This window comes from Barbatula barbatula (genome assembly GCF_947034865.1).
Source record: "Barbatula barbatula genome assembly, chromosome: 8".
NCBI lineage: Eukaryota > Metazoa > Chordata > Actinopteri > Cypriniformes > Nemacheilidae > Barbatula > Barbatula barbatula.
Genome location: NC_136771.1, coordinates 17,943,051 through 17,966,875, shown reverse-complemented (window position 1 = coordinate 17,966,875; position 23,825 = coordinate 17,943,051). Strand labels below are relative to the sequence as shown.

Here is a 23,825-nt window from a genome sequence, read left to right as displayed (position 1 = left end):
GTTAGACGTTTCTGTCTTAAAGGTATGTCTGTCTGATCACTTATATATGTATAAAATGAAGGTAGCATAAAATAAATATTCATGAAGTCCACCGAAGATGTGATTCTGACTTTGTTTTGCCATATTTTATTTATACTTTTAAATACCTAGTTACTAAGTTTTTAATTACAAGACACCTAATATTATTCACTTCATTTCAGATCCCCTTGATGATGATGAGAGGTAAGCAAATATAGATGTAAAGTGAAGTCCTATTTATGCATCTGTTGGAGCGGAAAAAAACACAAGAAACAATATCTGTGCAGCTCTCATTCTGATTGGAGTGAAGATGACCAAGTTATCAATAATAAAGAGGTAAGAATACATTTGAACATGATAATTATTATCGTTACAGTAGTTTTCCAACAGGATTTTGTGCAACTATGGCGCAAGTTTGCGTCACAAACTTCGAATTAGAATACTCGTTACGTCATCACGTCGGACTTGCGTTTATTATCTAAACTGTTACATACACCATCATATTTTTTATAGCTTAATGCCTAATAAAGGCATTTACATATATACATAAAGTCGTTTACATGACGTTTTTATGCACGCTTTGCGGATTCAGAAACAATGCAGCAAAATAGAGATTGCATCTTAAAATGAAAAGTTAAAAACAATTTTTGGTTTTTGGTTATGGCAGAACAAATAAGAATATGGCGAGTAAGTAAAAAATGGGAAACACTACTGGTACAGTTTTTTTTACAATTACTGCATTACATTTATTATTGTATCCTCACCGAGGTCTATTGATGACTATCGAGACAAAAACAGTGCTCCTTCCTCAAGTTTGGACTTTTTGATGTGCGTATACAATTTCAAGTTGTTATACAGTAATAATTGTATTTGTTTAGGGTGATCTGTCAGAGCTAAAACACAAGGCATGAGTTTTTCATGTCTGACTCATATTATGGTTGTGATTAAGCACCACATTAAAGTCTTGATATCTTTTGTCTCTCCTTTTTTGAAGCAGTCTCTTGATTACCACACATCCAGTGACAGTGATGCCACAGGTGCAACTGTGGACTCTGAGGTGGGTTTACCCTTCAAATTGTTGAGAAATACTGTTTCTTTTTTAGTTTTTGATAAACTGTCAGAAGTTGTGGTTGTGAAGCTAAATAAAAAGTTATCTTTATAAACTGTTTTTGCAACGAAATGGGCACATTATAGAGAACAGTGATGAGGAAGAGGGGATGTTAAACTATTAACTTTATGAAGTAGGTTCCCCATATAATAGATTAGATTAAGCTTAAACAAAAAATTCTATATCTTATTTTTTGCAGCAGTCTCATGATGAACATGCAAACTGTGATGGCCTAGGTGCAAGTATGGACTCTGAGAATGAGTATGATGTAGTAAACAGTGATGAGGAAGAGGGCAGGTTGAATGATAAACCTGAACAAGTAGGTTTACTAGGTGTTTTCACATACTAATACTAGTACATACTAGGGATGAGTCATATTCCTGCATTGTATAGGAAACACTGCAACATGAGTGATCGCATGCAGTCTGATGGGCTTCAAATGGAGCTATTATTTTTAGTCCAGCTTGTCATTGCGTCTCACATTCACGTTGCTTTATCATGTCCAGTGTGAAAGGCCTATAATTCATAAAATACATTTATTCATTTTGCAGACGCTTTTATCCAAAGCGACTTGCAAGTAGTTTCTTACAGTGTCACATTACTGCAGAGCAATCAGGGGTAAGGTGCCTTGCTCAAGAGCACTTCAGTCATGACCTGCTGGTACTGAGATTCGAACCGGCAACATTCTGATTACAAGCCCAACTCTCAAACTACTAGGTCACAGCTGACCCCCATAGTTGTAATTAATAATAAATATAGTTGTAATTAAGCACCACATTAAACGCTTAATACCATCTGTATCTCATTTTCTGCAGCAGGCTCTTTATGACCAGACAACCAGTGAAAGTGATAGCACAGGTGCAAGTTTGGACACTGGGCACATTGTGGAGGACTGTGATGAGGCTGAGGGGAGTTTGGACGATGAACATGAACAAGTTTGTTGTTTTGTCGTTTATTTCATGTCCAACTCAAAAACATTTGAGATTAAGCATCACATTAAACAATTAATATAATTTCAACCATTTTTCCCTTTAAACAGCAGTCTCTTGATGACTACACAAACAGTGGCAGTGAAGGCTTGGACTTTGAAGTGAGTATGCAGTTGAACTGGTGTTAAAGCTGAGAACTATTGTCTTGTATGTTTGGCTCAATCTTTATCAGCAAAACTAGTAGTAAACACACGCTTAAAAAAGTGACAGTTAATTGTTCTATCTCAAATAAACAGGCTAACAATTGAACAATAATAATACAATCTTTTTGTGTCATTGCACTTATTTGGCTAATAGTAGCTATTGTTGTCTCTCTATGAAGCACCACTCCAGCAGTGATTATGATGGTGGTGATGACACAACTTCTGATTCTGAACAAATTGTAGGACCATTTCTTCATTTTATATTAACATTTCAAATTATTGTATTTCATTGTTTATTCACTATTCAAGTCGAGTTTACAGTTACATTTTTTTAGAAAAAAATATTATACTATTTTCTGTTGGATTTCATTACAATATATGTACACATACAGTGCATTGTACCACCAGTGTATTGTACCACCACCCTAACTCCACCATAGACTGCAACGCAATCAACTTTCAAAGGGCTGAAAGTGAGTAAAGACGATGTTAAAATAGTCCATGTGACTCCAGTGATTTAGCATTAAATACAATAAAGCAACGAGGATTCTCTATGTTTGCAAACAAATACCAATAATGACTATATTCAACAATTTCAATATTCAAAAACGTGCGTTTAATACAGCACCAAGATCTCAATGACAGTGGATCTGGGGTCTGTGTCGCACAAAACATTCACGTCAACACCAAGTGCATGCGTCAGGCGGTGCTGACCCCAGATTCACCGTCATTGAGAGCTTGGTGATCTTGAAAGCATTTTCCCGGATGTGATAAATAACATGAAAGTTGGTAAAAAAATTTAATACATTCATAATTTTTATTTGTTTGTGCACAAAAATTATCCTCTTTGCTTTATATTATTTAATGCTAAATCACTGGAGTCACAAAAAGAATATTCTACAATAAGTCTTCAAACACTTTCAGCCCTTTGAAAGTTGGTTGCGTTGTAGTTTATGGGTGAGTCAGTGGAGTTTGTTTGACCTTAACAAATCTAATTTAATCTATTTGTTTGAATGCTTATTGCCAGTTAACTTATGTATGTATGTATGTATGTATGTATGTATGTATGTATGTATGTATGAAATGAATTTATGTATGTATATTGCAGTTGTTTCCTGATAATGCAATGCTGTAACTAAAATGACCCATGCTTTTTCTAGGTTAATGATGACATGATGAGGTCCCCACTGTACCAAGGAGCATTGGTTACTCTAGGACAAACCATCCTTCTTCTGATGGCCTTTGCTGTAATTGTGGGATTAACACAAGATGGTTTGCAAACACTTCTCCAAATTTTGAGTCTTATTCTACCACAAGATTCTCACTTGCCAGCCACCAAATATCTGTTTAAAAAACTTTTCAAAACGGGTAAATACGATTTTCATGTATATTGCCCTAAGTGCTGTTGTGTTTTGGAAAATAATGCATGTAAGAGTTGCCATCAAGACTTTGACAAAAATGAACTAATGAAAAATGGTAACTTTTTCTTTACCTTGCCCCTTATCGACCAACTTAAACATTCCTTAGAAACTTCAAATCTTGGAGAGTCTCTAAACTACAGAAAGACCAGACCAACAAACCCTGACACCATTTCGGACATAATGGATGGGAAATTGTACAAACAAATGTGCAAAGACTCAAATCTAAAAAAAGATTACTCCTTTAGTCTTACTTTTAACTCTGATGGTGTACCCATCTTCAAATCCTCCTCCTTTTCTATCTGGCCCTTGTTATGTCACATAAATGAGCTTCCACCAAACATAAGGAAAAAGACCATGTTTTTAACAGGACTATGGTTTGGTCCGAAAAAGCCATCCATCTCCACATTTTTTAGACCTTTTATCAATGAGATGAAAATGCTCAGCTCAGTCGGTTTTGAGTGGTGTTCAAATACTAAGATTGTGAAATCTTATGTGTATGCTATAATTTGTTCATGTGATAGTGTTGCTAGAGCCATGTTGCAAAATATCAAGCAATTCAATGGCAAATTTGGCTGCAACTGGTGTCTGCATCCAGGGGAAAGAGTTGAGAAAGGTAGAGGACATGTTCAAGTATATCCTTATCACGAAGAAGTGACCGAACGCTCTCACACAGATATGATTAAATGCCAAAGAAATGTAGGGACTGGTGAAAACTTTGGTGTAAAAGGACCCACACCTTTAAGGTCATTGCCTTTTTTTTATATTGTTTCTGGATTTATTGTTGACTCCATGCACTGCATTGATTTAGGTGTGATGAGACAGCTGTCTACCCTGTGGTTTGACAGTTCTTTCCACAAAGAGCCCTGGTATATTGGAACCAGAGCAAATGAAATAGATAGGAAAATTGAACAGTTTCAACCTCCATCCAACATCACAAGAATGCCCAGATCTATCTTAACCAGAGCCTATTGGAAAGCATCGGAATGGCGAGCTTTTCTCTTGTTTTATGCTCCCATTGTTTTAAAATCTGTTCTTCCTCGTAGATTTTTTGAGCACTTCCTGCTTTTGTGCCAAGCAGTTTATGTCCTGCAAACAACATGCATTACGCAGCTGGAGCTATTTTATGCATCTCAACACCTAAATGAATTTGTGCTAAATTTTGAGACCTTGTATGGTAGACCCCATATGACATACAATGTTCACATTCTTTTACATCTTAGTGACAGTGTCAGAAACTGGGGCCCCCTGTGGTGTTATAGTGCATACAGTTTTGAAGGGTGCAATGGATTTCTGTTGAAACTGTACAATGGCACACAATCTGTACCTTTACAGATAGTAAAATCTTTTCTCTTACTAAAAAAAGTAGAGAGCATGGGCAAGGTTCTGATGCTGAATGCTCATCCTAGAGTGCAGCAGCTGTTTGACACAGTGGTTGATGGCTTCAATGCAACTAAACATGTACGAAGAGTGAATGGCACTGTGTTTTTTGGTCACGGTTGCTCTAGAGCTCTTGATCTATATGAAAAGGATGCTGTTGAGCAGTTTCTTGAAAACCCTGTCAAAGATCAAGCAATATTTTACCACAAAGCTGTCCATAACTCACAGATATTTCTTAGCATTAATTATAGAAGAAAACTTAAGAGAGATAACACTCTGGTCAGGATATCTGATGGTAGTGTTTGTCAAATAGTTGGTTTTGCCAATGTTGAGAGTCACACTGGCTGTGAACATGCATTATGTCTTGTGAGAAAGTGTGTGTCAAAACCTAGGTTGTTTCTTCAAGGCTACTATGGTGAATCTCGGTGCCAGATTAAGCATGTGATGTCAATATCTTCTGAATTTGGTGAATTAACTGCTCTGGACCTAAGCCAACTGTCAGACAAATTTGTAGTATACAGACAAGAAAATACTTGTTTAGTTTGTTTAATGCCAAACAGTTTAGAGAAAGATTAAATTCTTGAATAAAACACATACATGTCACAAATAGCACAGATCTACACACACACATCACATTCAGCAGGGGTCTACACAAACACACAAGTCAAATTAAGCGTGGGTCTGCACACCCAAATCTACACACACACACGTCACATTCAGTGGAAGTCTACAGACACACACACTGTCACACGTCACAAATAGCGCAGATCTACACCCACACACATCACATTCAGCATGGGTCAACACAAACACACAAGTCACATTCAGTCCAGGTCAACATAAACACACAAGTCACATTCAACATGGGTCAACACAAACACACAAAGCACATTCAGCGCAGGTGAACACAAACACACAAAGCACATTCAGTGCAGGTCAACACAGACACACAAAGCACATTCAGTGCGGGCAACACAAACACATAACTTGCATTCAGCCTGGGTCTGCACACAGATCTACACACACACACGTCGCATTTAGCGCGGTGATACACACACATCTGCACTATCAACTTTGTTTCGTGTAGATATGTTGCAGTTCTTACATTTTTAATAGTTTTAAGTGCATTGACAACTTAACTGTTTCTGGTCAGTATTTCACTTTTGGTCAGTAGATTGTTAATGTTAATAATTTATAATGTTTTTTGTATTGTATGAAATGTATTAGTAATACCAAATGTAAATGTTGCACTGTTGCAAAAAGTGTGAACATGCTGATTTGAACACTGTATCTGGCCAATATTTTAATCAATAATTTAAATAAAGATTTAAAAAAATAGTTGCAGCATTTGTGCCTTTATACAGATACCATTTGTATTCATTCATATGTTTTGTGTTTGACATTACAAAAAGTGAATCTGAAAGGTCAGTATTGTGATGTGATTTACACTTTGGAAAGAGTCTAATTTTACACATGTGCTCTAAACGTCATAACCTATGGTAACATCTTTTCCACATGTGCTGCAACATGTGGTGACATGTTGCCCACGTGTTCACATGTCTCCACATGTGCTGCAACATGTGATCACATGTTGCCCACGTGTGATCACATGTTGCCCGCTTGTGGTGTTGGGTTGTCCATATGAATTTCACATGTTGTTCACACATGGTCACATGTGGCCACATGTGATCACATGTAAAAAACATGTGATCACGTGTGAAAAATGTGTGAAACTCATGTGACTTTTCCGTAAGGGTGTGTTTTCCATGTATTTCTTGTGGATCTCTTGGATATCTTTCGAATCGAAAATTTGGGAACCCCTGCATTGCATTTACATTTAGTCATTTAGCAGATGCTTTTATCCAAAGTGGTTCGTAACAGAGGGTTCGTTATAAAGTGTTACAAATAAATTAGTATTCTATTACAATTACATCAGTGAAGCATTTATTTCAATGTTCTTTAAAATTGTGTTGATAAGAATTAACAAAATGACTGATAAGGCATTTAATATTTGGCAGAGAGCAGGTATCTCTGCTGTCAAGGATATCTACATTGATAATATTTTTCTCAGCTAACACAAACATTCACCCTTCCTAGTATTCATCTTTTTAGATACTTGAAACTTTGTTGCTATAAGGCCCCTGCAGACTCAATACATATGTTTTGGTTATGTCCATCCAAAACTTATTTTTGGCTATTAAATTTTAAATGTTTTTCTTCTGTAGCAAAGAAACAGATTGAATCTTTTGGTTGTACTTTTTGGATTTTGGGATTACCCGGACTTTATGCAAATGCTTTTGCTTTGTCAACATTATAAGATAGACAGCGTAGTCTTCTCTTATGGAAACAAACTCTTTCGCAGACAGATTTCAACAGCTGTAAACTTGACGGATAGGACCCTCTATAACCAATCATGAAACAGAAATGTGACTGACAGATAAACCACATCGTTATTTACATAAGGCGGTACTATTGAATCGTACTAGACCAATGAACAATCTTTAAATGAAAACTAAAATGACTGGCATATTACTACACAAATCAAATAAACAAATGCATGCCAGACTTTAAGTGCAAAATCTGCTCATCAGAGCATCCTGGATTGTCGTCCAGTTGGTAGCCAAATTAGAGCCAAGGACGAGCACATTGTTGCCCCCTCTGAAGCTGCCTATGTCTTCAGCGGGAGTAATACCCCTGGAGGTCTGATGTCCATGTCCAGCAGTCTCAGCTGTGGATGCGTTCTCTGAAGCTACCCAGAAGTGGACAAAGCTATTTTAATAAGTGTCAATGGACATGTTTGAGGACCATACATGTGAATTATTGATTGTCATGTTTATGCAACATTCATTTGATATTGCTAGTATTTTTTTACTTACTGTATTCTAAAGCAGAATTTTAGAACAAAAACCCAGTCTGCAAACAGTGTTGAAAGTTATATTTATTTTAAAAGCACCGCTAAAAAAACACCAAAAAACAGAAAGGCAATAACTCCAGAAACATCCTGGGTTTAAAATTGCTGAATTGATTGTGAGCAGTTAGTGTTCTGTTTTTAACAAAGTAACAAAACAGAAAAAAATGAACTTAAATATTTTTGACATCTGTTGTTGGATCATTTAAATAGCGGTTTCCCCAGACAAGTTATTCCGGTGTGTCACCAAATAACGATGCATACTGTACATCATATTGTCAATACATCTGAACATTTGAGAGCATGATCGGTCATGGATTGATTTGATATTTAGCCTCTAGCTGATAAACAATGTCATATTCAGTTTTACACAAACGTTCAAATAAGCTAGTTTTTCGTTCTAAAGATAGCCATTTAGGGCCTAAATACAAATATATAAACCAATTGAAACATTTGTTAAGTATGATCATCTCAAAACAGCACACTCAAAACACAAAGTAACATATTACTGATTTTATTTTGCACACACATTCAAGCCAATGAGCTCATGTTACATTTCAGCTCAATATTCCCCCAGCCCAAAATTCACTCAAATGCAAATGAGGTACATAAAAAAAACTCATAACACTGGTATTTTACAGACAGAATAACGGTTTTGGTCTAATTTAAATTTGTCTAATTACAGAAACGCAGTCAGATAGGCAGGCAGTTTGTATAGCATGTATCAAGGGGAGGTACAGGCCTTTTGTGCTCTGGATAATACGCATTAAGTGATTGAACAGTTTCGCAGAATTGCTCCATTTCAGGCTTTGCAAAGAGCCACAGCAGAGAAACGCACCTCCCCTTTCTCTCGTTCCATAAAATCACGGCACACCCTTGCTGCATCCTACAGAGAGATGAGTTAAGTCATTCAACCAGTCATCTGAAAACGTTATTTTGATACTTGCGAGTAAAACACAAATGTCCATGCCGAGAATAAAATGTTTACCAGGACAAAGCTTTCTGGCTTTGTGGCTCCATGACTCACAGGACCATCAATTCTGCCATCTGAGGAAAATGTTTTGTTGAGTTTACACTTAAATGCAAGTCATTAGCACTAAAACTGATACTTGGTTCAAATGTTTTTTGCCTGATTGTTATTAGGATCATTTTCACTTACCCAGCTCATAAAGTTGACCATTGACATTGGCAAATGTAATGAAATGGAAGTTGACTTTGTCTGGCTCTGGCTTTTAGGATTTAATATAATAGGGACAAAAAATTAACATTAACAATCCCTCAAGTCTCAATAATAATCCATTACTTCAAGTGTTAAATGTAAATTTTGTCTTACCCGACACTGTCCCTCATCAGCAACCGCATCATGAGTTTCCTGGAAGGCCTGACATAAATGTTCAAAATAACACATTAATCACAATATTCTCAATAAGTTAAAGGAATAGTTCACCCAAAAATGAAAATCCTGACATCAGTTATACACCGTTCGAAACCTATATACATTTCTGTGTTGTGCTGATAACAAAAGACATTTGGAAGAATGCTCGTAACCAAACTATATGGAGCACTATAGACCACCATAGTAGGAAGAAATTAATATGCTAGTCAATGGTTCCCCAGAACGGTTTTGTTATCCACATTCAACAAGATATCTTTTGTGCTCAGCAAAACAAAGATATGTATATCGCTTTGGAACAAGTTTACATTTCGGGTAACTATCCCTTTTATGTTCAACAAATTATAAATTCCAAAGTGACATTTGTGAAAAAAAATAATAGTACATGTCACCTACTGGTGGTATCAAATTGCACACGGATCGGGGGTCTTTTAAGATTGACACGCTCTTTGTTGTGACCAATTCTGTACACATAGTGCAAGTCAATTTGAACAAATAGCTATCATACCTTATTTTTCTCAAGTTTCTTGGCTCTTTCTGCAGCAGACATCCCTTTGGTGGCATCTAGAAAACTCTTCAGTGCAGAGTTACGGTCTACAAACAGAAGCGAACAAATAATGTAACTAATCTAAAACTCATATTTTACGTTTTGGTTTTATTCATAATTTATTCAGAAGGCAGGCCTAACATCATTTCTAAGGGATCGTGCAAATTATGAACATGTGACGAATGCGTGTGTTTTTTTCGTAACTTAATACTCCCCATTATTACATTCGGTTTCACCGAATGATTTGTAGCCAATTCCGCAGTACCATGTACAGTGACAAAGTACTCTTTCCGATATATCTTTATATATGCCTTTTATTTAGCTTAACAGGTCTGTGGGCCAACTCAATACAGACCTCTTTAGCCCTAGCCCGGCTAGCACAATACCAAGCATCTTAGACAGATCAATACAAATATCCTCCCATGGTCTCTATCCTACTTCAGAATCAGAACTAGAATTTGCTTTATTGGCAAAGTGTGTGCGAACACAAGGAATTTGTTTTCTTTTTTTGAGCGCTTTGTACATACATATATCAGTGACATGAAAAAAAAACGGAAGAACAATTAGTAAGAATAAAGTAGTAAGACTAGTGATAATACGATTACTAATAATAATAATAAAATGTGGAACAGAGGATTTATGTATGGATTTGTGCATTTACAGTATATGTTGGTAAACATTGGTATACTTTGGTAGACATGCGTATCATGCGAATGTCTTCACTGACCAAAATCAATACAGTCCTGATTGTTCGCCACAGCATGTATCAAACCCACAGTTCCACACGAGTTGACCACCGTTTGTTTCAGAAAATATACACCTTGACCGTTGTCAACTGACTGTTTGGAGCGGAATTCCTCATGCTGAGAGACAGACAAAGAGGGTGGGGGTTAGAAGGATCACTTTTTACTAATAAAACTGTTTAAGATTAACATTAAAGAATGATGAGTTAGTAAGGGAACGTAGCTACACTTTTATTATGAATAGCAAATTATTTTTTAGTACAAAATGAACTATTTGACCCAACACCCTTACATCCATATTCCTAAGGTACTTTACTGGTATTATATTCTTAATTGAGAAAAACTTTGTGCATCCTTTAACGTTTCCCAGAATAACGCATCATGTCCTCGTGCAGGGCCACGCCCGCTGTTGTGTGTGCGCGTACCTGTTGCGTTAAAGGAAAGAGCAGCATCAAGGCACAGCAGGGTGAAGGCACCCCAGACAAAGACTCATCCTCTAGACCCAGAACATCAACAAAACGCCAACTTGAACCAACACCCAGCTTACTCAATACCTTAACAGAAAATATTAATAAAATTGTGTTGTCAGATGTCATAAGAGACACAGTTATAGCCCCTATTAGACGATTAAATAGTTTTCTACTAAAATACTATAACTCAAGTATGTAGTAGCCAAATGTATGTTTCGCATATTAAGCATTAAAATAAGGGGTCAATGGTCAAACCCGTGATAAAACTGAAATGTATTGGTCAAGTAGCCTACTTATATTATGCAAAATAATAACCGATTGAAAGTAGGAGTTTCTGTAATGCGTGGTATTTTCACGCAAGTGAAAGTGGGAAAGCCCACGCCCTGTCGTTTCACAGTCGGGTCCATGAAGATTTCACCTCATGACACCACAGACCAACCCGGCAGACAGCCTCACCATCAGCACCATCATCTCATCTAATGACTCAGCGAACGTACCTTGTTCAGCATCTGAAAGCAATACAAACGCACAAATATGTCGAAATATAGCAGACAAGATGAAGCGAAAGCATGCACTGCACGTAAACTAGCTATCGAAGCTAAATCATAAAATAACGGTTAACCTCTGGGTTGATTTCCATCGGTTTCCACTCCATGCTTGCAAACGTATGTGAGTGCCACTCCACCGAGAGTTCAATGAGGCGCCGCCCGACAAAACACGAACCCGACTAAAAGCGCTCACGAGGTTATTTATATATTCGACCGGTCGTATTCCATTTACACGGAGAATAGGGGGGTCCGCTCAGACACAATGCGTGTTTACGTTCGGCTGGGACACATAGTCACAATATAGGGGAACTTTTATCATTTAGTGAGTGTTGGAAAAATGACACGGTAACGCTGAAGTGGGGAAACCGGGATAACTTGTGTTGAGATTCTCTTGGAATAGATTGCTCCGCCATGGGGCTGTATTCTGGAAGCTGCCAGAATTTTCGAGTCATCATCAGCAGCTGAATCACTTGATTAAAAAAACTATATATCTGATTGATGATTTCACTGTAGAATGATTTAAAGGATGGTTTTATTGTAGCCATGCCTTATTGTACTTACAAATACTTATACATTCAAATTCTGAATAGAGAAAATCTACTAATAAACACTCCAAATGAACACATCATTTATTTAACCCGACACTTCTTTGACCAGTGGGTTGTTTGAAATGTGAATACTCCCAGTGATACAAGCAGTATGGGAATTGTCATATGAACCTAAAGTCAAAAGACAGTGTATTTAAAATGCTTTAATCTGAAAAGAAAGTAAGCACAGTTAATTTACAAGATGACCATAAAGCACAATATACACTTTTTTGACTATTATTATCATCTTGGGCCAAGGACTTATCTTTTAAATAGGGGCAGTGTCCCTGACAGGGCTTCAGCGATAGTGGCCTAGTCTATAGACGATATTTTAACGGCTTAAATTGAACCAAGGCCTATAAATGAAAACCGCCCCGTAGAGTTCGTGGAGTTATTCATTCTAGTTAATTCAAAACATGAATTTGTTCTACAGCAACCTTTGGAATATAGTAAAACTAGTCATTATAAACAACTTAATCCCAAATTCCTAGGTGAGTTTAAACCACGCAAAGTTTGAGAAAATAGTCAAGTCAAAGTTTACATTCAACTTAGGTTTTCATCCTTATTTATATTTTGTCAATGCACTTTCTGTAAAGCTTCAACGGCTGAAGATTTGATAGACACAGTCAGCATTCTACATGCATCCACGTGTAACTAGTTGTCAACTGCTTGCTATCCCAAAAAATGTTACATAGTCTAATGTGACACTTTGTGTATTTGATTAGTCTTAATGTGTTGCCTGGTAAGTCCTGTGTCTGTTTGTCTTATATGATAATTATATTATCCGTTGTGTTGACCAAGAGGGTTGGTGACAACGTTTGCATCAGATATCACAAAGCTGACCTATGTGGGACAAAAAGTGTTAAAACTTATTTGTGAATTGCTAAAAATGTGTGCTATGTATTGTGTAATTCACCAGCATGCCTCGCAAATGCAATTCATTGGTGTCATGATCACAAATGCATTCAAACGGAAAAAAAAGCAAAAACGACATTTCCCATAAGTCATAGCATTTGTGTCTCGAGTCGTTGCCAGGGTGTGGCTCATCCAGAGCTCAAATTCAACACTCTGAGTGAGCGTAGTCAAATTTATACATCCTGCTTGCGTACTTCATCCTCATTCTTGTTGCGGCTTTGGTCTGACTGCATTCAACAGAAGCACTTCTCGCGGTGAGTGTAACAATAAACGCTTGTTTCATTATTTTAAAGTCTAAACGTTATACAGGTTATCACTCTACCTGTCCAAAGTTGTCTGTGCAAAATATTTCCGTTACATCCCCCATTGTAGACGTTTGTTAAAACCCATTTCTGCATTAGGTGATAACGTGTATTAACATCTATACATTCGTTTACGTATATTTTCAGCATCCACCTCTTGAAGTGAATCGAGTTAGATATGGTAAGTTATCTCTTTTGGCAAAACTTTATTATTTGTAGCACGTAGTAGTCTATAAGCTACAACGCGTGTGTATTCGGCTGATATTCAATATGCTTTTTCTAATAATGCTATGACTTTTTTTGCAGTTTGTGTAAGTTAGTAAACGCCCCTGCTGTCACAGCTGGTCAAATAGTCCGTGAATTGAGTGGCCAAAACAAAGAAGCCTTTAGTAAATCAGTTCATTTACTCTTTATTGTATTGCTGTCAAAAGCAAAAGCATTTCAATGAAGCTGCAAGGAAGCTCAACTACTGGGACACATTTGTGCATCTTACTTTTGAAAAAAGTAGGCCTAGTACTGCTTTGATTATAGTTTTTGAAACTTTTATTTTCAAAATAACCAGTAATGGTTCGAAAGAAAAGGAATGTTACATTAACACGGAGTCGATGAGTCATTCGTGTGGGTTGAGGTACTTAGTCCAAAGGGCGTTCCTGTCTCCTGCATATGAGTCTGTAGATGTATTCGACTACACGTGGCATCGCGCAGAACGATCGGCAATGACATCAAAGTCCCGCGAGAGCGATTTGAGCGCAACCTGCTTCGTGTTGCTTTGTAGCGCTCTCGCGGTCCTTTGATGTCATCTGCGCAGCGCCGTGTGAAGTCGAACCCAACTATTTTTCTCCACTCTTGGTCCTCTTCTCTGCCTATACATCCCAGTTCTGTTTGATTGAAGAGATGCTTTCCTTTCATAAATGTTTTCGAAATGGCAAAATGCGTGTTAGCTTACAATGTATCTTTTTCTGACTTCAAACGTTGTGCTGTGTGTTTACTGTCAATACGAATGTAGCCAGGTTTGTTAAAAGCTTGTTGTTTGTTTGAAGTAGTGAGCAGTATATTGCATTATAAATCTGTTGTTAAAGCAAACAGATTAGAAAGCACCCATGCAGTTCCGTCACGTAAGAGAGAGGACTATAGCTAATTTACATGTATTTGGATATGTGTGTATTTGGATTTTGGTGTGTGTAGCCTGTTGTATAGACAGCCCGAGTAACCTGACTCTTGTGATTCCAACTGACAGCATTGTTTAAACGTATGCTTCTGTGTGAATGTTGTGTTTGCACGATCAGCTCTTCCATTGTCCTTTCAAATAATTTTTTTTTGTGTTGCTCTCGTGGCTAAGAAGGAATTTTGGTTGTTGAAATTTGGAATGGTTGACTCCAGATTCTTTTAATACCGCAGAAAGATTTCAGGCCTGTGTTTGCTCAACACATTCCTGTGTCTTAAGATTTAAGACGAACAATACAAGTTGTCATTTGTAAACTACTATACAAAGAGCAGTTGTAAGGTTTATATAAGCATCTCTATACTTTCTTATTGGAGGTTTTCTGGGGTCGATGAACCACTTCTGGCTTTTAGATAGATCATTGTCTTATCATAAAGTAGGTATAACATGAAAATGTATTCCTGGGAAGCTGTGATTTGTATTTGTTTGTTTCTATGCTAGTGTTTTTGAGATAGTAATGTGGTTGCCCCCCAAGGGGATTAAGGGCGTCTGTGTGTGTGTGTGTTTCCTGGTGTGGTTCTGCTAACAGAAACCAGTTGCTCAATACATTCAAGTTTTTATTATAGGGTTTTACAAAGTGTGTGACTCTGACAAACCACCACAATCTTTTTTTGGAAAGATATTTTTAAGGAAACGGCCATGACTTCCTGAATTTGGGTTGACAGCAGCGTCCGATTTAGGTCACAAACCGGATGCAAATATTATTGAAATCTACTGCTTCAGAATGTGATAGAGCGAAAGTAATTTCTCCGCATTTAACTGGATAACGTGTACGTCCACATCTGGGATTCTGTTTTCATTCCCCTGCCCTCCACACCAACACACTTTATGGTGGATTACTCATTCAAAGTTTCCATGTGGAAAACTACAGGATCTAAACTTTTAATACACAGCCCCTTAAAGAGGCAGACCACACTTAGGAAAAAAATCGTTAGGGTTCCATTAATTGATTCCAAGTTTAATACTAAGGTTTTTATTGAATGTGTATAAAAATGTGATTCATTCCTTTCGGTTGCAGTGGGGGGGAATATGGGTGTGGTCTTCTGTGTAATACCGTATATGCATCCTACACCAAACAGGAACTATCTGCTTTTGTCACTGTTATAGGCTGGTAAAGGAACCGTGAAGCCCCATGCAGGATTCAATGCCAATAATGATGCGGAGGTTCTCCTCAAGACCATGAAAGGACTTGGTGAGTTGAGCCACACATGTTAAATATCAAAACACCTACAAAAATGTCTTTCTGCGCTCGCTATATCACCAAATTAAATAATGGTCACCAACCTGTATTCGTTTTGTTTATTCAGGCACCGATGAGGCTGCTATTCTGCAGTTGTTGACAGCACGTAGCAATGAGCAGCGCCAACAGATCAAAGCTGCATATAAAACCCTGCATGGAAAGGTGATCAGCATTTATCGAGAGTTTCCTCTTTTTGTGTGTGTGTGGGGTGGTGTTTTGATTGAGCAACCCTCTCATTCTTTCTTCTAAACATACATATAGGATTTGGTGAATGATTTGAAGTCAGAGCTGGGTGGGAAGTTTGAGACTCTCATTGTAGCCTTGATGACTCCTCCCATACTGTATGATGTCACATGCCTGCGTGATGCCATTAAGGTACAAAAACCTTTTTTGTATTTCTCTTACATGTATAAAAAAGGCTTTTCTCATACACAACGCACAGACGTTTTTATGCTTTTAGATAGATTTGGTTGGTCTGTAACTTTTTGTCATTTTTTGTCTTAGGGGGCAGGCACAGATGAGAAAGTGTTGATTGAGATACTGGCATCCAGACCAGCTAATGAGATCAATCAGATCAAAAGTGCTTACAAGAAAGGTAACTTTGTGTTACCATTCTTTGGCCTGGGACTGCTCTTATAAATTTTCACTTGTTATAATGTAAAGTAAAATGTAAAGTCTAGTAAAATTATATCTGTAGCATTGATGTGATTATGATGATCATGATTATGATAATCTGTGTATGCAGAGCATGATAAGGACCTGGAGGAAGCTGTGACTGGTGATACTGGAGGCCACTTCCAGAGGATGCTGGTTATTTTGCTGCAAGTATGCAACCCAATAGTAGTTTTTAAAGAAACAAATAATGGTTCTATTAGTGTGTAAAATATGTTTGAACTAGTTTAAACTAACTAACTTGTCCTGTAAACAGCTACTTGGGAGGAAGTCTATGAGGTTTTACTACATATACATTATTTAGTTTGTTTACCTTTAAATATTCTTTTAAATTAAATCCATTAACAGCAGGCAACAAATTGTAGTAGTTTATTTTACAGAATATACTGTAATCTTGTCGCGAAAAAGTGTTTAGTGACATTCTTGTATTGTATGAGTGGATGATGAATTGGAATCCCAGGAGGCATGTGGGCAGAACTGTGATTTTAACTGTGTTATCATCTGGTGTGATAGAATCACATGCCAATAAGTGAAGTTCTATTTAATCTTTTAACAAAATAATTAAGTCAATAAAAAAAATGTATTACAATTTCATGAATGGGACATAACCACAACAACTGGCCAATTTTCTATTGCTTTTATATGACAAAAAAAATATAATATGTACTATGTTCTACATTATACAAGAACACCATAGAAATGTTCAGGTCAACTTATTGAATTTAGAAAGACAGTGGTCTCTTTGCACAGTGTATATAGATTTGCATTTGGATCATTTTAATCCACTGTTAATAAAGGTTACACATGCTTTTTTTAATTAAAAAAAATTATAATTTTATATTATTTATCCATAGGCCAGCAGACAGCAGGATATACAAGAGGGCCTCATTCAAAGTGATGCACAGGTGAGTGTGTGTGTATGTGTGCAGGTCATTGCATTTGTAATGTCAGAAGGATGAAACATTAACATAATAGTAATAGGTTAATACATTTTTCTTAATTGTAGTAAACAATTGTGGCAAGCACACTGTGCTTTGACTGGCTATGTGTAGCACCTGCTGGTTTTGAGTAGCAACAGTTGTGAACTGTCCTGGACATGTAAAAATGTAATTTAGGCATTTCAAAAAGGTAATTAAAAGATGAAGTATTGTAAAAAGTATATAGAGGCACAAACAAACACAGCAACAGACTGTTATTGATCTTAAACGCAAAGAAGGGCATTTACAAATAAGCTGCATACAGCACAGCGCTCCTGGTTCATTAAAATGGTTAGAAAAAGAGTAAAAACTGGTTCCGATAAAACCAAGGTATGACTATTTTAAGAACAAACTTCACTTAAACAATACATGGGAATTAAAATGTTATGATAAAAATTTACAACTCTTTAATAATACATTTGAATGGGATTTAGGCGTTGTTTGCGGCAGGTGAAAAGAAGTATGGTACTGATGAGAGCCAGTTCATCACTATATTGGGAAATCGTAGTGCTGCTCACCTTAGGAAAGGTAATTTCAATACACACGCACACACACATACTGATGTTTCATTAAACAACACTTGTTATTGGTATGTATTTATGGTGTTGATGCTGTTAATGGCTGGTTTGTATTTCAACAGTGTTTGAGGAGTATAGAAAGCTGTCAGGGTTTGAGATAGAGGAGAGCATCCAGAGAGAAACCTCTGGAAGCCTCCGAGAAATACTGCTGGCTGTAGGTGAGACTCTTCTTCAGTGACTGGTGTCATTTATTCAAATTAGAAATTTAACAACAAATTTAACAAAGTTAACAACAGTGTTCATTAGTGTCTAAAATGTGGTTATAGTTTCGTGTTGTATGGCAAGCAACCTTAATGCAAAGGTTAAGAGATGTGGAAAATAATGTTGTGATGCAATTCAGTGGATATTTTTCTATATTTCAGTGAAGTGTGCCCGCAGCGTTTCAGCTTATTTTGCTGAGTGTCTTTACAACTCCATGAAAGTGAGTAAAACAAGCTCACCTTGGCAGAACATGGTTGTCAGCCCTTAAAAGATAATAAATATATATATATTAGTTATCCAGTGTATGTGTGTATATAATACATATATTATATTTAGATATGAATGGTTTCAGTAACGTTACACATTATTGCCATCTCTATTACGGCTTACTCTGGGTCATTATTGGCCAAATATAAATAGATTTTCGACCATCTTCCTGGATCACTGTTTCATTAGGAGCTCATGGATGTTATGAAAAGCTATTTAAATTGTAGATTTAATTTTACTTTCGTCCAGCAGGGGGCAGGTACAGATGACCAAACATTGATGAGGGTCATGGTCACCCGCAGTGAAGTTGACATGAAGGATATACGTGCTGATTTCCGCAGGATGTTTGCAACTTCTCTGCATAAAACGATTCAGGTGCGTACAGCTGTCTTATAACAGTTAATTTTCGACACAAACTGAAATGTGATTTTGTTCTTAAAATAAACGTAACCTTATTTATTATCCTCTTTCTGCAGGCTGATACCTCTGGTGACTACCGTAAAACCCTGCTGCTGCTGTGTGGTGGTGATGATGCATAAGCCCCACCCTCCATGCCTGGGTCCTAATACCATGACTCCCACATGGCCAGAGACCAGTCCTCATAGGACACCTTATTGGAGATTAGGCCTCAAATCTATGTCTTAAAATGAAACCACAGAAAAACTACTAATGTGTTTGTTTTAAATGAAGTCTTACAATTTGTCATAAAAATGCTTTTTGACTACAATTTACAACGAAATATTTTACTCTTTAATGAAGCAATATTTTATATAAATATTCAACAATTTTCACTTATTTATTGTTTGTACGCTCACTAACCTCTAACACTATCTAAGTTTTTTATAATAACAGCTTTCATAATTGGCATTAGTATGAACATCCTTCTATATATTTATATGTAAGCGGTTTGTATCTGTGTATTTTTCATCTACATTTGTGCTTAAATGAGAGGTTTGCTTAACTCCTTAATTTCTGAAGTAATAACATTTTGGCCCTGATCAGTGCAACAACATATACACTGCAAATAAAAACAAACAAAAACATTCCAAAAGAGTCAACTTTTTAAGACTCTTTCTTTTTAAGTTTGTTTTGTGTTTAAGGTTACTAAAAAAGGTGTAATTAAAAAAGGGTGCTACTACTAAAGTGAGTCGTTTCATTTCATTGCTGCAATGTTCATGACAAACACTAATGAAGTCAACACAAACAAATATTGTTCACAAAACAAGTTATATGCAGGTTTTGTTTGTTTCGGTAGATGTTACATTTGCATAGGAAGCTTTTACACAGGACAAGTTAACACTAGATAGAAAGGCAAGCAGCAGTGAGAACTGTGGATATATTAAAGCTTGAAAAATCAATCTTCTTTGAACACTAAAATACATGACGTGCCCACAGTGAGGCGCTATAGTCAATAAAATTAGGACAAAATAAGAAGCAACATGTAAATGTACATGCCATCTTAGTTTAATGATAAGCTTTAAATAATTGTGATACTCATAATAAAGTGTTGTAATTGACAAGGTAAAAAAGCTAAATATAGACAAGTTTGTCAAATCTTGTTTTCAACAATTATTTTAACTGTGACTTAAACCTTTGACATGACATATGATCAATGATAAAGATATCAAGGTAATGTTTACAGAATGTTCTTTACATTCCATAAGGTGATTTTATGTAGAAAACAGCAAATCACAAAAATGACTTCAACTGGGTTTTCACAGACTTTTCAGTGTCACAAATCGCTGATGAGAACAGTTTGTGTCGTTCTCTATAGGTGCTCATAAATCAGGCAATTCATGTTTTGCTTCAAATCTATTCCCATTCATATCTCAAAGTGTGGTTGAGAGTGTGATCAAAATGTGATGGAATAGAAAACACCAGCATGGCATAAAAACATCTTCACAAATATAATAATACAGACCATATAGTAGGTTATTTCAGGATTGTCTACAGAGATGAAATTGACCGTACATCATAGGAATGTCTTTCGTTTGCAAATTGTGGTGACAGTTTGCAAATACCAGCTGCCTCTGAAATTCAAACTGATTAATAAAGATAAACACCTAAAGGTTTATAAGAGATTGGACCTATGGTGAGTGAATTATTTTGGGAATACCGCTTCCTACAAATATTGTCTATGTCAAGAGTTTCTTAGATGGGTATGTGTGTAAATATCCACATTGTGTGATTGTAATGGTATGTTTAAATTTGTACAATCCTAAAAAGCTATACATTTTATCAGTATGTGTTGGATGAAAGCCATGATCATTGTGTTGTAAACACAATGCTCTTCTCATTGAGATATTGGAAAACAAAGCGTGTAACATACAACCATGTCAAGTTCTCTGACCTACTTTGGCCAGGACAATGTAAGTGATCAAATGTATCTTGGTTGTATCAAATATGTCACTGCCACCCTCAGTAAAGGCAGATGTGAACCAATAGGTGTGACTATAAGGCATGAGATCAGCCAATAGAACTGTCTGAATTCAGGGGTGTAACTGTCAGGCCACCTCAGCCACACAAAGAAACAATGAGTAATAAACCCAGCCCATCTCCCGTTTGCGTACTTGAATGAGTAGGTCAGTAAATGAATGAGAGGGAAAAAGAAAAAAGTGTGTTACTGAAAAGATGCACCGTGGCCGCTTTAAGGTCATGTGTGCGCGTGAGATTGAGGGTATACATAGATTTTGATATTTCTTTGTGTCTTCATGCGTGTGCAAAGTCAATCTCCTCACTTTTGCAGGAATTGTACGGCTTTGATCTTTTTGCCATTCCGGCAGCCCAGGTGCTCCAACATTCATGCAAGAACATGATCAGGTGCAGGTGAACGCACACATATCCTCCAACATGTGTAGAGTGTGAAATGCGTCTTTCCGTTCCACTGAATGCTAGGGTCTGTTTAAGATCCGACTTGAAAAAACTTGAATTCCACCCACACATGGATGACTTTATTTGATGCTGCACTTAGATTTCTTGAGAATCAATCACCCATATAGATTGCAGTAATCACAGTTACTGCTCACATATGGGCTGTAAATAGACTTCAATACATTGAAATTTATTAAAATTTTCATTCTTTTAAATAATAATAATAAAGTATATTTTAAATAAAATGTATTTCTATACTCCTTCCACAATTTAGAATTGTTTCAAAAACAGCTTTTAAGATTTTGTTTTTTAATAAGATGTAGAGACATGTTAAAAATGGAATAGAGACAAAGAGAAAGAACAATTACAACAAACATAGAATATATGGTATACAGTATGTATATTTTACAGTTAACTTCATTTAAGAGAAAATCATATAGAGCTTACAATAATACATCATGTACGTGATTTGTGGGGGTGGGTGTGCGTGCATTCCAATGATCCTCTTCTAATTCTCTCCTGTTATGTTTATGTTTCCTGCTTCCTGGTCATGACTGTCGTGGCTGTGTACACATGCATTAGCTGCACACATGCACAGACCACCCAGATTTGAGGATTTATCACAGAATGGCCATGTGCGTTAATCGACGGAAACTAATATGAAAGAAAATATGTTTTTGCTTGAGAATATTTCATGGTCATGTGAGTCATTTGGCCTTTACATGAGGAGAATGAGGTTCATTATGGGTCTCATTCTTCAGGAGGGATGGAACATTTAGTGAGATCTTTTAGGAAAGGACAGGTGTGTGTGTATAGTAACGAGAGAACAAGCTGAAAACTGCCACTGAAACTTAACCTTTACAACTACATTCTTGGCAGTAAAGTGTGTCTGTGTGTGTCTGTGTGTGTGTGTCTGTGTCTGTACTGGTTTATCTTGTATCTTAGTTTGAAAACTATAGGAAATATGAGAAGCTCTTAACTAACTTGTGTGTACAGGTATGGTTTTCCATCAGCATTTTCAGAAAAACAATACAGTGACCGCTCCTTTTTAAGTATATTTTAATTTTCACATCTGTGGGTTATCAAGCATACTGTACAACTTTTACTGTTATTGTGTACAGATTTGTCACATATAATGTAAAAAACTGTAATTTTACATTTTCTTTACAGTTTTTACACATCTTTTTGAATCACACATTTTTCGAATTACAGAAAAAGACTGCAAGTTTACAACTTTAAAACATTAAAAACATGTCATTTTACATAAAAAAATTACGTTTACATTAAAAATGTACTCGACAGAGGGTGCATTTGTTTCAGAGATATAAACACCTGTTAGCTGCCTTTTAATTGTTAATTCTGTCATTTTCCTGTTATTTATTGTCATAAATCATTATTATTAATCTCCCTTTATGTTTGTCACTGTTTTGTACAAAAATCTATCCAATAAACAGTATGAAAAGGTGCATGTCAACTTTGACAACACAGTATTTTATCATGTCAAAAGTAGGCTACAGTGTTTTTTCCATTTCCTGAAAAACAGCTCATTGGGACATAAGAGGTTTCAGAGGGACAGCAACGATTTGTTACTTACATATTCCACAAATAAATAGTGTCCTTAAAAATAATTGTACATTGTTTTTCCAAAATCTATGGGAAATCCCGTCGAATGTGGCTGGGAAAGTTTTCAGGAATATGGAAAGTCAATGTTTTGTCTAAATTGTTTTTCATTAAATTATTATTTTATAACCTCTTGGTTATCATCTCTGAAAATATCGTGGCAAAATGTACTTATTTATTGCTGAAATATGCGATTTATATAGCTGGTGTAGGGGAGGTGCAAAAAATCACTCAACTTTCCCTCTCTTAACAGTTCACTTATCAAAGTAAACCACACAACATGAAGAATGAAGTAGTATCAATGCACATTTTTTGCCAGTCCATGTGTACAACATACAAAGTTTTTTATACAATGTCATCGTGAGATGGCGGAGCTCACCGTCTGGAGCACCGGGAGTTATCCCCGGTCCGCTGCTCACGCGAGCCGCCTACGGAACGCGATCGCAGAACATACAAGGATGATCAAAAGTTCAGACACTATGCCCATGATAAACAATGCAAAACTTGCTTCACTACTTAGTTGTTGTCCGTTTGCTAGTGTCCATGTGTGATGATTCAGTGCTATAAGCACTCCTGACAGAGCTCTCCTTCTCATTTTCCGTACTTTCGTTTTATTCAAATGGTGTTCTACATTCTTTTTATAGACAAGGAAATGTTTTTTTATTAAGTTGTTATAGAGTAAATATTTTACCAATTTAAAGTGACTTT

General features: G+C 36.5%; 3 protein-coding genes across 5 annotated transcripts; 2 read left to right on the top strand and 1 right to left on the bottom strand.

Annotated features, from left to right (window-relative positions):
• Nucleotides 1-422: 422 nt before the first annotated feature.
• Nucleotides 423-7,803, top strand: LOC306897732 (uncharacterized protein; the record flags this gene model as incomplete). The annotated part of the gene is made up of 8 exons (XM_079462723.1): nucleotides 423-431; nucleotides 1,013-1,075; nucleotides 1,326-1,445; nucleotides 1,942-2,061; nucleotides 2,166-2,216; nucleotides 2,438-2,497; nucleotides 3,419-3,686; nucleotides 7,670-7,803. 8 exons carry the CDS (start codon nucleotides 423-425, stop codon nucleotides 7,801-7,803), a joined length of 825 nt encoding a protein of 274 aa, XP_079318849.1.
• Nucleotides 7,804-7,976: 173 nt separating this feature from the next.
• Nucleotides 7,977-11,842, bottom strand: uchl1 (ubiquitin carboxyl-terminal esterase L1 (ubiquitin thiolesterase)). 2 transcript variants are annotated; one of them, XM_079461539.1, is made up of 9 exons: nucleotides 11,740-11,842; nucleotides 11,574-11,626; nucleotides 11,073-11,201; nucleotides 10,632-10,767; nucleotides 9,866-9,951; nucleotides 9,298-9,345; nucleotides 9,124-9,193; nucleotides 8,953-9,011; nucleotides 7,977-8,850 (listed from the first exon to the last, which is right to left on the bottom strand). In XM_079461539.1, the coding sequence occupies exons 2-9, from the start codon at nucleotides 11,586-11,588 to the stop codon at nucleotides 8,767-8,769; spliced, it is 627 nt and encodes a 208-aa protein (XP_079317665.1). In that variant the 5' UTR covers nucleotides 11,589-11,626; nucleotides 11,740-11,842; the 3' UTR covers nucleotides 7,977-8,766. The 2 variants fall into 2 exon arrangements, with proteins under 2 accessions (XP_079317665.1, XP_079317664.1); XM_079461538.1 differs by having other exon boundaries at nucleotides 11,615-11,626; nucleotides 11,740-11,828.
• Nucleotides 11,843-13,274: 1,432 nt separating this feature from the next.
• anxa5b (annexin A5b) lies at nucleotides 13,275-19,870 on the top strand. Of its 2 annotated transcripts, none has more exons than XM_079462433.1 (13): nucleotides 13,275-13,421; nucleotides 13,617-13,650; nucleotides 15,799-15,883; nucleotides 15,999-16,093; nucleotides 16,193-16,306; nucleotides 16,436-16,526; nucleotides 16,677-16,756; nucleotides 17,458-17,508; nucleotides 18,015-18,108; nucleotides 18,221-18,316; nucleotides 18,521-18,579; nucleotides 18,876-19,001; nucleotides 19,103-19,870. In XM_079462433.1, exons 2-13 carry the CDS (start codon nucleotides 13,648-13,650, stop codon nucleotides 19,163-19,165), a joined length of 957 nt encoding a protein of 318 aa, XP_079318559.1. In that variant the 5' UTR covers nucleotides 13,275-13,421; nucleotides 13,617-13,647; the 3' UTR covers nucleotides 19,166-19,870. The 2 variants fall into 2 exon arrangements, with proteins under 2 accessions (XP_079318559.1, XP_079318560.1); XM_079462434.1 differs by having other exon boundaries at nucleotides 18,879-19,001; nucleotides 19,103-19,822.
• Nucleotides 19,871-23,825: the final 3,955 nt, after the last annotated feature.

What these genes read in the sequence shown, in the direction of transcription:
- uchl1 (XM_079461538.1), bottom strand. Translation starts at nt 11,772, where the DNA reads ATGGAGTGGAAACCGATGGAAATCAACCCAGAG. An exon ending in TCTTTCCTTTAACGCAACAG is followed by an intron (nt 10,768 to 11,072) that starts GTACGCGCACAC and finishes TCTGTCTCTCAG; the next exon opens with CATGAGGAATTCCGCTCCAA. An exon ending in AGCCAGAAAGCTTTGTCCTG is followed by an intron (nt 8,851 to 8,952) that starts GTAAACATTTTA and finishes ATCTCTCTGTAG; the next exon opens with GATGCAGCAAGGGTGTGCCG.
- anxa5b (XM_079462433.1), top strand. An exon ending in ATAAAACCCTGCATGGAAAG is followed by an intron (nt 16,094 to 16,192) that starts GTGATCAGCATT and finishes ACATACATATAG; the next exon opens with GATTTGGTGAATGATTTGAA. An exon ending in GTCTTTACAACTCCATGAAA is followed by an intron (nt 18,580 to 18,875) that starts GTGAGTAAAACA and finishes ACTTTCGTCCAG; the next exon opens with CAGGGGGCAGGTACAGATGA.